This window comes from Oncorhynchus clarkii, chromosome 2 (assembly GCF_045791955.1).
Source record: "Oncorhynchus clarkii lewisi isolate Uvic-CL-2024 chromosome 2, UVic_Ocla_1.0, whole genome shotgun sequence".
In the NCBI taxonomy this organism is placed as follows: domain Eukaryota; kingdom Metazoa; phylum Chordata; class Actinopteri; order Salmoniformes; family Salmonidae; genus Oncorhynchus; species Oncorhynchus clarkii.
The window spans coordinates 16,467,883-16,481,297 of record NC_092148.1 but is presented as its reverse complement, the minus strand read 5'-3'; the positions used below and the strand labels follow the sequence as shown (position 1 = coordinate 16,481,297).

At 44.3% G+C, this 13,415-nt stretch overlaps 1 protein-coding gene across 4 annotated transcripts in view; it reads right to left on the bottom strand.

The window, feature by feature from the left end:
- LOC139423021 (intermediate conductance calcium-activated potassium channel protein 4-like) overlaps positions 1–13,415 on the bottom strand; it is a 46,358-nt gene that overhangs the window by 3,670 nt on the left and 29,273 nt on the right. For 2 of the 4 annotated variants that reach the window (XM_071174615.1, XM_071174597.1), the window contains exons 7-8: positions 9,443–9,512; positions 8,316–8,482 (exon numbers count right to left, since the gene is read on the bottom strand). In XM_071174615.1, coding sequence (XP_071030716.1) covers positions 8,316–8,482; positions 9,443–9,512 — 237 coding nt within the window. Of the gene's footprint in view, positions 1–7,937; positions 8,483–9,442; positions 9,513–13,415 lie in introns of those variants that run through there. The other 2 variants (XM_071174588.1, XM_071174604.1) reach the window with 1 other exon arrangement.

Below are 13,415 nucleotides of genomic sequence, written 5' to 3'. Positions count from 1 at the left end.
CCTCTCCCCATTTTAGCTATCGTTGCATCAATATGTTTTTACCATAATCCAGTTTATAATCCAGGACAGTTTATAATCCAGGATTACACAAAGCAGTTTAGTCTCCTCAATTTGCTCAATTTCCACATTATTCATTACAATATTAAGTTGAAGTTTAGGGTTTAGTGAATGGTTAGTCCCATATACAATGCTTTAAGTTTTTGAAATATTTACTAGCTTATTACTTGTCACCCATTCTAAAACTGACAGCAAGTCTTTGTTATGTGTTGCAGTGATTTCACTTGCTGTGGTAGCTGATTTGTATGATGTTGAGTCATCAGCATACATAGACACATAGGCTTTACTCAGTGCCAGTGGCAGGTCATTAGTAAAGATTGAAAAAAGTAAGGGGCCTAGACAGCTGCCCTGGGGAATGCCTGACTCTACCTGGATTATGTAGGAGAGGCTTCCATTAAAGAACACCCTCTGTGTTCTGTTAGACAAGTAATAATACATCCACAATATAGCAGAGGATGTAAAGCCATAATACATACATTTCAGCCACAGATTATGATTGATAATGTCAAAAGCTGCACTGAAGTCAAACAAAACAGCTCCCACAGTTTTCTTATTATCAGCCAATCGTCAGTCATTTGCTGTACATGCTGAATGCCCTTCCCCATAAGCGTGATGAAAGTCAGTTGTTAATATGTTTACTGTGAAATAGCATATATCTGGTCAAACATCATTTTTTCCAAAAGTGTACTAAGGGTTGGTAGCAGGTTGACTGGTTGGCTGTTTGAACCAGTAAAGGGAGCTTTGCTATTCTTGGGTATCATAATTACTTTTGCTTCCCTCCTGGCCTGAGGGCACACGCTTTCCTGTAGGCTTAGATTGAAGAGATGGCATATAGGAGTGGCAATATAGTCCGCCATCATTCTCAGTAATTTTCCATCCAAGTTGTCAGTCCCAGGTGGTTTGTCATTGTTGATAGACAACAATACTTTTTTCCCCTCATCCACACTCACTTTACATAATTCAAAATTAAATTGTTTGTCCTTCATAATTTAGTCAGTTATGCGTGAATGTGTAGGTGCAGAGTTTGTTGTTGGCATGTCATGCCTACAATTGCTAATCTTGCCATGAAAAATCCATTAAAGTAGTTGGCAATATCAGTGGGTTTTGTGATGAATTGATTCAATGAAGGATGGAGCTGAGTTCAGCTTTTTGTCCAAAATGTCATTTATGGTGCTCCAAAGCCTTTTTACCATCATCCTTTATATCATTTAGCTTTGTTTCATAGTACATTTTTTTGTGTTTTTGTTTCGTTAAGTAGAATTTTTAATTTTATTTAACCTTAATTTAATTAGGCAAGTCAAGACAACAACACATCATGGCAGAAACTGTTATGGTGAGTGAATGAGGACCCAAAAGCGAACTAACTTAACCAGAGCTTCTTTAATAACCAAACATAGGTAGGCTCAGATAGACCGGCAGATTCCGACAGGACAGGACAAGGTTACAGCAAACATGACGATAGTCTGGCTCAGGCATGAAACACAAACAAGAATCCGACAAGGACAGGAACAGAAACAGAGAGAGATATAGGGACCTAATCAGAGGGAAAAAGGGAACAGGTGGGAAACGGGGTGAATGGGTAGTTAGAGGAGACAAGGAACAGCTGGGAGAAAGCGGGGGAGAAAAGGTAACCTAACAACGACCAGCAGAGGGAGACAGGGTGAAGGGAAAGGACAGAGACAAGACACAACATGACAGTACCCCCCCACTCACCGAGCGCCTCCTGGCGCACTCGAGGAGGAAACCTGGCGGCAACGGAGGAAATCCTCGATCAGCGCACGGTCCAGCACGTCCCGAGAGGGAACCCAACTCCTCTCCTCAGGACCGTACCCCTCCCAATCGACAAGGTACTGGTGACCACGGCCCCGAGGACGCATGTCCAAAATCCTGCGGACCCTGTAGATGGGTGCGCCCTCGACAAGGATGGGGGGGGGGGGGGGGGGAAGACGAGCGGGGGCGCGAAGAACGGGCTTAATACAGGAGACATGGAAGACCGGGTGGACGCGACGAAGGTATCGCGGAAGAAGAAGTCGAACTGCGACAGGATTAATGACCCGAGAAATACGGAACGGACCAATGAACCGCGGGGTCAACTTGCGAGAAGCCGTCTTAAGGGGAAGGTTCTGAGTGGAGAGCCAAACTCTCTGACCGCGACAATATCTAGGACTCTTAGTTCTACGCTTATTAGCAGCCCTCACAGTCTGCGCCCTATAACGGCAAAGTGCAGACCTGACCCTCTTCCAGGTGCGCTCGCAACGTTGGACAAAAGCCTGAGCGGAGGGGACGCTGGACTCGGCGAACTGAGATGAGAACAGCGGAGGCTGGTACCCGAGGCTACTCTGAAAAGGAGATAGCCCGGTCGCAGACGAAGGAAGCGAGTTGTGGGCGTATTCTGCCCAGGGGAGCTGTTCTGACCAAGACGCAGGGTTGCGAAAAGAAAGACTGCGTAAGATGCGACCAATAGTCTGATTGGCCCGTTCTGCTTGACCGTTAGACTGGGGGTGAAAGCCGGAAGAGAGACTGACGGAAGCCCCAATCAAACGGCAAAACTCCCTCCAAAATTGAGACGTGAATTGCGGACCTCTGTCCGAAACGACGTCTGACGGAAGGCCATGAATTCTGAAAACATTCTCGATGATGATTTGTGCCGTCTCTTTAGCAGAAGGAAGTTTAGCAAGGGGAATGAAATGGGCCGCCTTAGAGAACCTATCGACAACCGTAAGAATAACAGTCTTCCCCGCTGACGAAGGCAGTCCGGTGACAAAATCTAAGGCGATGTGAGACCACGGTCGAGAGGGAATAGGAAGCGGCCTGAGACGGCCGGCAGGAGGAGAGTTACCGGACTTAGTCTGCGCGCAGACCGAACAAGCAGCCACGAAACGACGCGTGTCATGCTCCCGGGTGGGCCACCAAAAACGCTGGCGAATGGAAGCAAGCGTACCCCGAACGCCAGGGTGGCCGGCTAACTTGGCAGAGTGAGCCCACTGAAGAACGGCCAGACGAGTAGGAACGGGAACGAAAAGAAGGTTCCTAGGACAAGCGCGCGGCGACGGAGTGTGAGTGAGCGCTTGTTTTACCTGCCTCTCAATTCCCCAGACAGTCAACCCGACAACACGCCCCTCAGGGAGAATCCCCTCGGGGTCAGTGGAGGCTACTGAAGAACTGAAGAGACAAGACAAAGCATCAGGCTTGGTGTTCTTAGAGCCCGGACGATAAGAAATCACGAACTCGAAACGAGCGAAAAACAGCGCCCAACGCGCCTGACGCGCATTAAGTCGTTTGGCAGAACGGATGTACTCAAGGTTCCTATGGTCAGTCCAAACGACAAAAGGAACGGTCGCCCCCTCCAACCACTGTCGCCATTCGCCTAGGGCTAACCGGATGGCGAGCAGTTCGCGGTTACCCACATCATAGTTACGTTCCGACGGCGACAGGCGATGAGAAAAATACGCGCATGGGTGGACCTTGTCGTCAGAGAGGGAGCGCTGAGAAAGAATGGCTCCCACGCCCACCTCTGACGCGTCAACCTCGACAACGAACTGTCTAGAGACGTCAGGTGTAACAAGGATAGGAGCGGATGTAAAACGATTCTTGAGGAGATCAAAAGCTCCCTGGGCGGAAACGGACCACTTAAAGCACGTCTTGACAGAAGTAAGGGCTGTGAGAGGAGCGGCCACCTGACCGAAATTACGGATGAAACGACGATAGAAGTTCGCGAAGCCGAGAAAGCGCTGCAGCTCGACGCGTGACTTAGGGACGGGCCAATCAATGACAGCTTGGACTTTAGCGGGATCCATCTTAATGCCTTCAGCGGAAATAACAGAACCGAGAAATGTGACGGAGGAGGCATGAAAAGTGCACTTCTCAGCCTTCACAAAAAGACAATTCTCTAAAAGGCGCTGGAGGACACGTCGAACGTGCTGAACATGAATCTGGAGTGACGGTGAAAAAATCAGGATATCGTCAAGGTAAACGAAAACAAAGATGTTCAGCATGTCTCTCAGGACATCATTGACTAATGCCTGAAAGACAGCTGGAGCGTTAGCGAGGCCGAAAGGAAGAACCCGGTATTCAAAGTGCCCTAACGGAGTGTTAAACGCCGTCTTCCACTCGTCCCCCTCCCTGATGCGCACGAGATGGTAAGCGTTACGAAGGTCCAACTTAGTGAAAAACCTGGCTCCCTGCAGGATCTCGAAGGCTGAAGACATAAGAGGAAGCGGATAACGATTCTTAACTGTTATGTCATTCAGCCCTCGATAATCTATGCAGGGGCGCAGAGACCCGTCCTTCTTCTTGACAAAAAAAAACCCCGCTCCGGCGGGAGAGGAGGAGGGGACTATGGTACCGGCGTCAAGAGCTACAGACAAATAATCCTCGAGAGCCTTACGTTCGGGAGCCGACAGAGAGTATAGTCTACCCCGGGGGGGAGTGGTTCCCGGAAGGAGATCAATACTACAATCATACGACCGGTGTGGAGGAAGAGAGGTGGCCCTGGACCGACTGAACACCGTGCGCAGATCGTGATATTCCTCCGGCACCCCTGTCAAATCACCAGGCTCCTCCTGTGAAGAAGAGACAGAGGAAACAGGAGGGATAGCAGACATTAAACATTTCACATGACAAGAGACGTTCCAGGAGAGGATAGAATTACTAGACCAATTAATGGAAGGATTATGACAAACTAGCCAGGGATGGCCCAAAACAACAGGTGTAAAAGGTGAACGAAAAATCAAAAAAGAAATGGTTTCGCTATGATTACCAGAAACAGTGAGGGTTAAAGGTAGCGTCTCACGCTGAATCCTGGGGAGAGGACTACCATCCAGGGCGAACAAGGCCGTGGACTCCCTTAACTGTCTGAGAGGAATGTCATGTTCCCGAGCCCAGGTCTCGTCCATAAAACAGCCCTCCGCCCCAGAGTCTATTAAGGCACTGCAGGAAGCTGACGAACCGGTTAAGAACAAATGACGGCCTGGCCAAAGGCCTCCTGCTGGGACGTAGGCTGGGATTAAAAATAAAAATATAGGACAAAACACACATCACGACAAGAGAGACAACACAACACCACATAAAGAGAGACCGAAGACAACAACACATCATGGCAGAAACACTGGACAACAACACATGACAACAACACTCAATTTACAGTAAGTTTGCCAACCGGCTGTGCAGCCAAACTTATTTGCCATTCCTTTTGCCTCATCCCTCTCAACCGGGGATTTAACAGTTTATACATTCATTTTCCTAATGGGTGCATGCTTATTAGTACAGTGCCTTGCAAAAGTATTCATATTTTGTTGCATTACAACCTGTAATTTAAATCAATTTTTATTTGAATTTCATGTAATGGGCATACACAAAATAGTCCAAATTGGTGAAGTGAAATTAAAAAATGTACTTTTTTCAAAACGTTCTAAAAAATAAAAAACGGAAAAGCTGTGCGTGCATATGTATTCACCCATTGCTATGAAGCCCATAAATATGATCTGGTGCAACCAATTACCTTCAGAAGTCACATAATTAGTTAAATAAAGTCCACCTATGTGCAATTTAAGTGTCACATGATCTGCCATATGATCTCAGTATATCTACACTTGTTCTGAAAAGGGCACCACCAAGCAAGCGGCACCATGAAGCCCAGGGAGCTCTCCAAACAGGTCAGGGACAAAGTTGTGACGTACGGATCAGGGTTGGGTTATAAAAAAATATCAGAAACTTTGAACATCCCACAGAGCACCATTAAATCCATTATTAAAAAATTGAAAGAATATGGCACCACAACAAACCTGCCAAGAGAGGGCCGCCCGCCAAAACTCTCAGACCAGGCAAGGAGGGCATTAATCAGAGGCAACAACGATACCAAAGATAACCCTGAAGGAGTTGCAAAGCTCCACAGCAGAACCAACACTTATCATCACCCCGAGAACCACATCCCCACAGGGAAGCATGCTGGTGGCAACATCATGCAGTGGGGATGTTTTTCATCGGCAGGGAGTGGGAAACTGGTAAGATTTGAAGGAATGATGGATGGTGCTAAATACAGGGAAATTCTTGAGGGAAACCTGTTTCAGTCTTCCAGAGATTTGAGACTGGGATGGAGGGGGGGGGGGGTTGAATAGTAATGCCTGCTCAAGTTTTCTGTTGTTTTTATCTTATTTCTTGTTTGTTTCACGGTAAAAAATATTTTGCATCTTCAAAGTTGTAGGCATGTTGTGTAAATCAAATGATACAAACCCCCCAAGAATACATTTTAATTCCAGGTTGTAAGGCAACTTGGCAATAGGAAAAATGCCAAGGGGGGTGAAAACTTTCGCAAGCCACTGTAAGTGGAATAAGCAATTTCAGAAATTCATCAAGTGCAACATCAGGTTGCTCCTCATTGCACACGACAAACCAGCAAATATTATTTACATCTTCATCATAGGAGTCACTACAAAACCTTGGTATGATCTCTTATGCACTATATTAGGCCCAGCCTTTGGAATTTTGGTTTTCCTACATGTAGCTTCTGTATTATGATCACTATATCTGATGGATGTGTAGATTTCTGCAGCATTAGTAAAGATGTGATCAATACATGTGGATAATATCATTCCTCTGCTGTTTGTAAATACAGTGTTAGGTTGATTGATAACCTGAACCAGCTTGCATGCACTTGTTATAGTTTGAGGCTTTTTCTGGAGTGGACAGCTTGGTGAAAGCCTGTCAATATTTAGGTCACCTAGAAAATATACCTCTCTGTTGATATCATATACATTATCAAGCATTTCACACATATTGTCCAGATACTGACTGTTAGCACTTGGTTGGATTGTGGTTGGGTTAACTGTACCTGATATACAGTATGTGATGTGGTTGTGTTAGCTATACCTGACCTCAGGGTTGGGGTTGTGTTAGCTACACCCGATCTCAAGGTTGGGGTTGTGTTAGCTATACCTGATCTCAGGGTTGGGGTTGTGTTAGCTACACCTGATCTCAGGGTTGGGGTTGTGTTAACTACACCTGATCTCAGGGTTGGGGTTGTGTTAGCTATACCTGATATCAGGGTTGGGGTTGTGTTAGCTATACCTGATCTCAGGGTTGGGGTTGTGTTAGCTATACCTGATCTCAGGGTTGGGGTTGTGTTAGCTATACCTGATCTCAGGGTTGGGGTTGTGTTAGCTATACCTGATCTCAGAGTTGGGGTTGTGCTAGCTATACCTGATCTCAGGGTTGGGGTTGTGCTAGCTGTACCTGATCTCAGGGTTGGGGTTGTGTTAGCTATACCTGATCTCAGGGTTGTGTTAGCTGTATCTGATCTCAGTGTTGGGGTTGTGTTAGCTATACCTGATCTCAGGGTTGGGGTTGTGTTAGCTGTACCTGATCTCAGGGTTGGGGTTGTGTTAGCTATACCTGATCTTGGGCTTGTGTTAGCTATACCTGATCTCAGGGTTGGGGTTGTGTTAGCTATACCTGATCTTGGGCTTGTGTTAGCTATACCTGATCTCAGGGTTGGGGTTGTGTTAGCTATACCTGATCTCAGGGTTGGGGTTGTGTTAGCTGTACCTGATCTCAGGGTTGTGTTAGCTGTATCTGATCTCAGTGTCGGGGTTGTGTTAGCTATACCTGATCTCAGGGTTGGGGTTGTGTTAGCTGTACCTGATCTCAGGGTTGGGGTTGTGTTAGCTGTACTGATCTCAGGGTTGGGGTTCTGTTAGCTATACTTGATCTTGGGGTTGTGTTAGCTGTACTTGATCTCAGGGTTGTGTTAGCTATACCTGATCTCAGGGTTGTGGTTGTGTTAGCTGTACCTGATCTCAGGGTTGGGGTTCTGTTAGCTATACTTGATCTTGGGGGTGTGTTAGCTGTACCTGATCTCAGGGTTGTGTTAGCTATACCTGATCTCAGGGTTGGGGTTGTGTTAGCTGTACCTGATCTCAGGGTTGGGGTTCTGTTAGCTATACCTGATCTTGGTTTTGTGTTAGCTGTACCTGATCTCAGGGTTGTGTTAGCTATACCTGATCTCATGGTTGGGGTTGTGTTAGCTATACCTGATCTCAGGGTTGGGGTTGTGTTAGCTGTACCTGATCTCAGGGTTGGGGTTGTGTTAGCTGTAACTGATCTCAGGGATGGGGTTGTGTTAGCTATACCTGATCTCAGGGTTGGGGTTGTGTTAGATATACCTGATTTCAGGGTTGGGGTTGTGTTAGCTATACTTGATCTCAGGGTTGGGGTTGTGTTAACTATACCTGATCTCAGCGTTGGGGTTGTGTTAGCTGTACCTGATTTCAGGGTTGCGGTAGCGCAGGGCCTGTGCCAGCAGCTCAGAGGTCTGTTGGAAGCAGTGGCCCAGCTCATCTAACTTCTGCTCCATGGAGATGATGCGCTGCTCCAGCTCCCGGTAAGAGTTGTTCCAGTTGGCACTCAAGTCGCACATAATCATCTGCATCTGTTCACCATCAATCAACCAACCAAACAAACAACCAAACATGATCATCTGCATCTGTTCACCATCAACCAAACAAACAAACAAACAAACAAACAACCAAACATGATCATCTGTTCACCATAAATCAACCAACCAACCAACCAAATAAACAACTAAACATGATCATCTGCATATGTTCACCATCAATCAAACAACCAAACAAACAAACAACCAAACATGATCGTCTGTTCACCATCAGTCAACCAAACAAACAATCATACAGACAATTAATCCATTTATCCAATGCTTGTTGTTTTGTGCTTCTTATAGTTTTTTGTCATAACAACACAAGCATGCCTAACAAAATCCAGACATGGAATTCAGATAAACCCAGACTTAACCCCGGATGAGCTGAGGGTGACAGTGGCAACTATCTTGGGGGAAACAACTCCCTAGGGTAGTTATAACATTGAGGGGAACCACATACGTCACATGTACATATCTCCCTCCTAAAAACTGTCTCCTGTGACCGTTTCTTTCTCATAAATTGGCTCCTGTGTTTGATATACATATGAGCTGGACTTGCACAAATATATCAATCAATTTCATTAATAAAAACGCTCACAACCCATTAACTACAGCCACTTTCTTTAGTTGTGCATTCTTTGCCAGGTATACTGCCCATTAGGTAAAAAGCTCTGAGTCTAGGATTACATCACAGAGTGACTTGAACCTTCTGCTAAACCTCATGGTCGTTTTATAGAGTTTTATGTGTCTTTTACAGACATTTTATGTGTCTCAACACCTATTAATAAATTATACAGCAACTTCAATATACTGGATAATGGTCTGTGTAAGAGTGTGGTTATTACCTGGATCTGGGTTATCCTGCGCGTGGTGTGTGTGTGTGTGTGTGTCAAACATGTCGACACAGTTCTGCCGTGAGTTGTTCTAGCCTACTGTATGGTGTGGTTGGTTTACCTTGGGCAGGTCGACCATCTCACTGGCGTAATCTCTCAGCTTCCTTTGTTTAAGGCGCAGGTGCCGGAATCTGTCCAAAACAGACAAAGGACATAGCAACATCTTAGTATGATTAAATAAATGCCTGGGCCTGAAGTAAAAAACAGTCTTCACTGCCACTAGTACACATTACAGTATGTATATACATCTGACTGGGTAGTGTGTGCACTGTAGAGGGTCTCCTTCACTGAACAAACACAACACCCCTTACACTAACAATTACACAATCCCTTGGCTTTGAGAATAGCTGAGGTACATAATAAACAGTTGCTTCAGGCTTAAAGCGGCAATCAGCAATAGAAACAATAACATAGCATCCTCCCTGCCCCTGTTTCTGTAAAAAGCTAAGGGATGGAGCTGGATAAATGAAACCACTCACATTCATAGACAGAGCTATGGATGCAAGAACTGACCATCCATGCTATCAAAATTATAGTTTTAACTATGTTTTGAGACTATATAGTGTTTGTTTACATTTACATTGTTTAAAAACATTGGAGTAGAACAAGCTAATATTTTGGGTTCTGATGAGGCACAACAGTTGAACTAAACTGATGAGTATTTCTAAGTCATACTTTTCAAGAATCAATGGGTAGGGGAGACCAGGGTTGGTTGTCACACTTTGTACTCTTGTGTGAATTTCTCAGCACTAGTATATCTTACAAGATTATTTTTTAATGTTCAGAGAAAGACCAAGGTCTTCGGTTGAAATGGGGACCCTTTTTATCCTCATATTTATTCTAAAATGGAGTTCTAAGCCATCAAACACACTCTGTCCACTTGTGACAACCAGCCCCATGTTTGCGGGGTTGGATACAATGTTTGCTAGAAGTTTATTCATTTTCTAACAGGAAATTAAGCAGTATAACATACAGTCTTACAAATAGCCTTTCCTTGATTGAACGATATTCCTGTCAAAATTCAGAATTTTATGTCGTGAGAATAACATATGACATTCTGAGTAAATGTGTATGTAAGTTTAGTTCATTAGGATCCCCATTAGCTACTGCACATGCAGCAGCTACTCTTCCTGAGGTCCACATAAAACGTACAAATACATGACAAAGTACAGAACAGTTGCCCTCAGGACAGCCTCAATTCATCAAGGCATGGACTCTACAAGGTATCGAAAGCGTTCCACAGGGATTCTGGCCCATGTTGACTCCAGTACTTCCCACACTTGTGTCAAGTTGGCTGGATGTCCTTTGTGTGGTGGACCATTCTTGATACCCAAGAGAAACTGTTGAGCGTGAAAAACCCAGCAGCGCTGCAGTTCTTGACACAAACTGATGTGTCTGGCACCTACTACCATACCCTGTTCAAAGGCACTTAAACCTTTTATCTTGCCCATTCACCTTCTGAATGGCACACATCCATGTCTTAATTGTATCAAGGTTAAAAATCCTTCTTTAACCTGTCTCCTCCCCTTCATCTATACTGATTGAAGTGGATTTAACAATTGACATCAATAAGGGATCATAGCTTTCAACTGGATTCACCTGGTCAGTCTATGCCATGGAAAGAGCAGGTGTTCTTAATGTTTGTATACGCAGTGTATATTCATATTCTTATATACAGTGCCTTGCGAAAGTATTCGGCCCCCTTGAACTTTGCAACCTTTTGCCAAATTTCAGGCTTCAAACATAAAGATATAAAACTGTATTTTTTTGTGAAGAATCAACAAGTGGGACACAATCATGAAGTGGAACGACATTTATTGGATATTTCAAACTTTTTTAACAAATCAAAAACTGAAAAATTGGGCGTGCAAAATTATTCAGCCCCTTTACTTTCAGTGCAGCAAACTCTATCCAGAAGTTCAGTGAGGATCTCTGAATGATCCAATGTTGACCTAAATGACTAATGATGATAAATACAATCCACCTGTGTGTAATCAAGTCTCCGTATAAATGCACCTGCACTGTGATAGTCTCAGAGGTCCGTTAAAAGCGCAGAGAGCATCATGAAGAACAAGGAACACACCAGGCAGGTCCGAGATACTGTTGTGAAGAAGTTTAAAGCCGGATTTGGATACAAAAATATTTCCCAAGCTTTAAACATCCCAAGGAGCACTGTGCAAGCAATAAAATGGAAATGGAAGGAGTATCAGACCACTGCAAATCTACCAAGACCTGGCCGTCCCTCTAAACTTTCAGCTCATACAAGGAGAAGACTGATCAGAGATGCAGCCAAGAGGCCCATGATCACTCTGGATGAACTGCAGAGATCTACAGCTGAGGTGGGATACTCTGTCCATAGGACAACAATCAGTCGTGTATTGCACAAATCTGGCCTTTATGGAAGAGTGGCAAGAAGAAAGCCATTTCTTAAAGATATCCATAAAAAGTGTCGTTTAAAGTTTGCCACAAGCCACCTGGGAGACACACCAAACATGTGGAAGAAGGTGCTCTGGTCAGATGAAACCAAAATTGAACTTTTTGGCAACAATGCAAAACGTTATGTTTGGCGTAAAAGCAACACAGCTGAACACACCATCCCCACTGTCAAACATGGTGGTGGCAGCATCATGGTTTGGGCCTGCTTTTCTTCAGCAGGGACAGGGAAGATGGTTAAAATTGATGAGAAGATGGATGGAGCCAAATACAGGACCATTCTGGAAGAAAACCTGATGGAGTCTGCAAAAGACCTGAGACAGGGACGGAGATTTGTCTTCCAACAAGACAATGATCCAAAACATAAAGCAAAATCTACAATGGAATGGTTCAAAAATAAACATATCCAGGTGTTAGAATGGCCAAGTCAAAGTCCAGACCTGAATCCAATCGAGAATCTGTGGAAAGAACTGAAAACGGCTGTTCACAAATGCTCTCCATCCAACCTCACTGAGCTCGAGCTGTTTTGCAAGGAGGAATGGGAAAAAATGTCAGTCTCTCGATGTGCAAAACTGATAGAGACATACCCCAAGCGACTTACAGCTGTAATCGCAGCAAAAGGTGGCGCTACAAAGTATTAACTTAAGGGGGCTGAATAATTTTGCACGCCCAATTTTTCAGTTTTTGATTTGTTAAAAAAGTTTGAAATATCCAATAAATGTCGTTCCACTTCATGATTGTGTCCCACTTGTTGTTGATTCTTCACAAAAAAATACAGTTTTATATCTTTATGTTTGAAGCCTGAAATGTGGCAAAAGGTCGCAAAGTTCAAGGGGGCCGAATACTTTCGCAAGGCACTGTACAGTACAGTTAAATCAGATCTTTAGAAAGAGGGGAGGTGCTGTGACACAGTACTGTATGTTTATTATTAATGGTGGCAGAGCATTCCATGATGACATGGCGCTATACATAACTAAGCAACGCATAAAATCTGTTTTTGGTTTGGGTACCGTGAAGAAAACCCATAATGGCGTGTCTGGTGGGGAATGTGTCTTTTTAAAGTGTATGCAAAGAGATTATACAAGTGGTTAGGCATATTGTAACATACACCTTTCTTAAAAAGACTTAAAGAGAAGTAGTCAATTTCTCCTCAACCCTCAACCATGAGACTACCATGCATGTTGTTGATGTTAGTTCTGTGTGTGCAGTTAAGGGCAAGGCACACTGCTTTGTTTTGAGCCAGCTGCAGCTTTGCTAAGTCTTTCTTTGCTGAACCTGACCATATCACCGGACAGTAATTAAGACTGGACAAGATCAGAGCCTGAACAACTAGTACAGTTGCTCTTTGTGTCAAAAACGCAGAACATCTTTTTATAACAACTTCGTCAATATGACTTGACCTTGATAACAGACCATCCAATGTTACTCCTAAGATGTTAGCTTCTTCAACTTGTTCAATGGTCACATCCTTTACGCACAAATCCATTTAATGTTTAGGTCTAAGAGAATGTTTTAACCAAATATAATGCTTTTTGTTTTAGATGCATTTAAGGCCAGTTTATTATTAATTACCCATTCTGACTGTAACTCCTTGCTAAGAG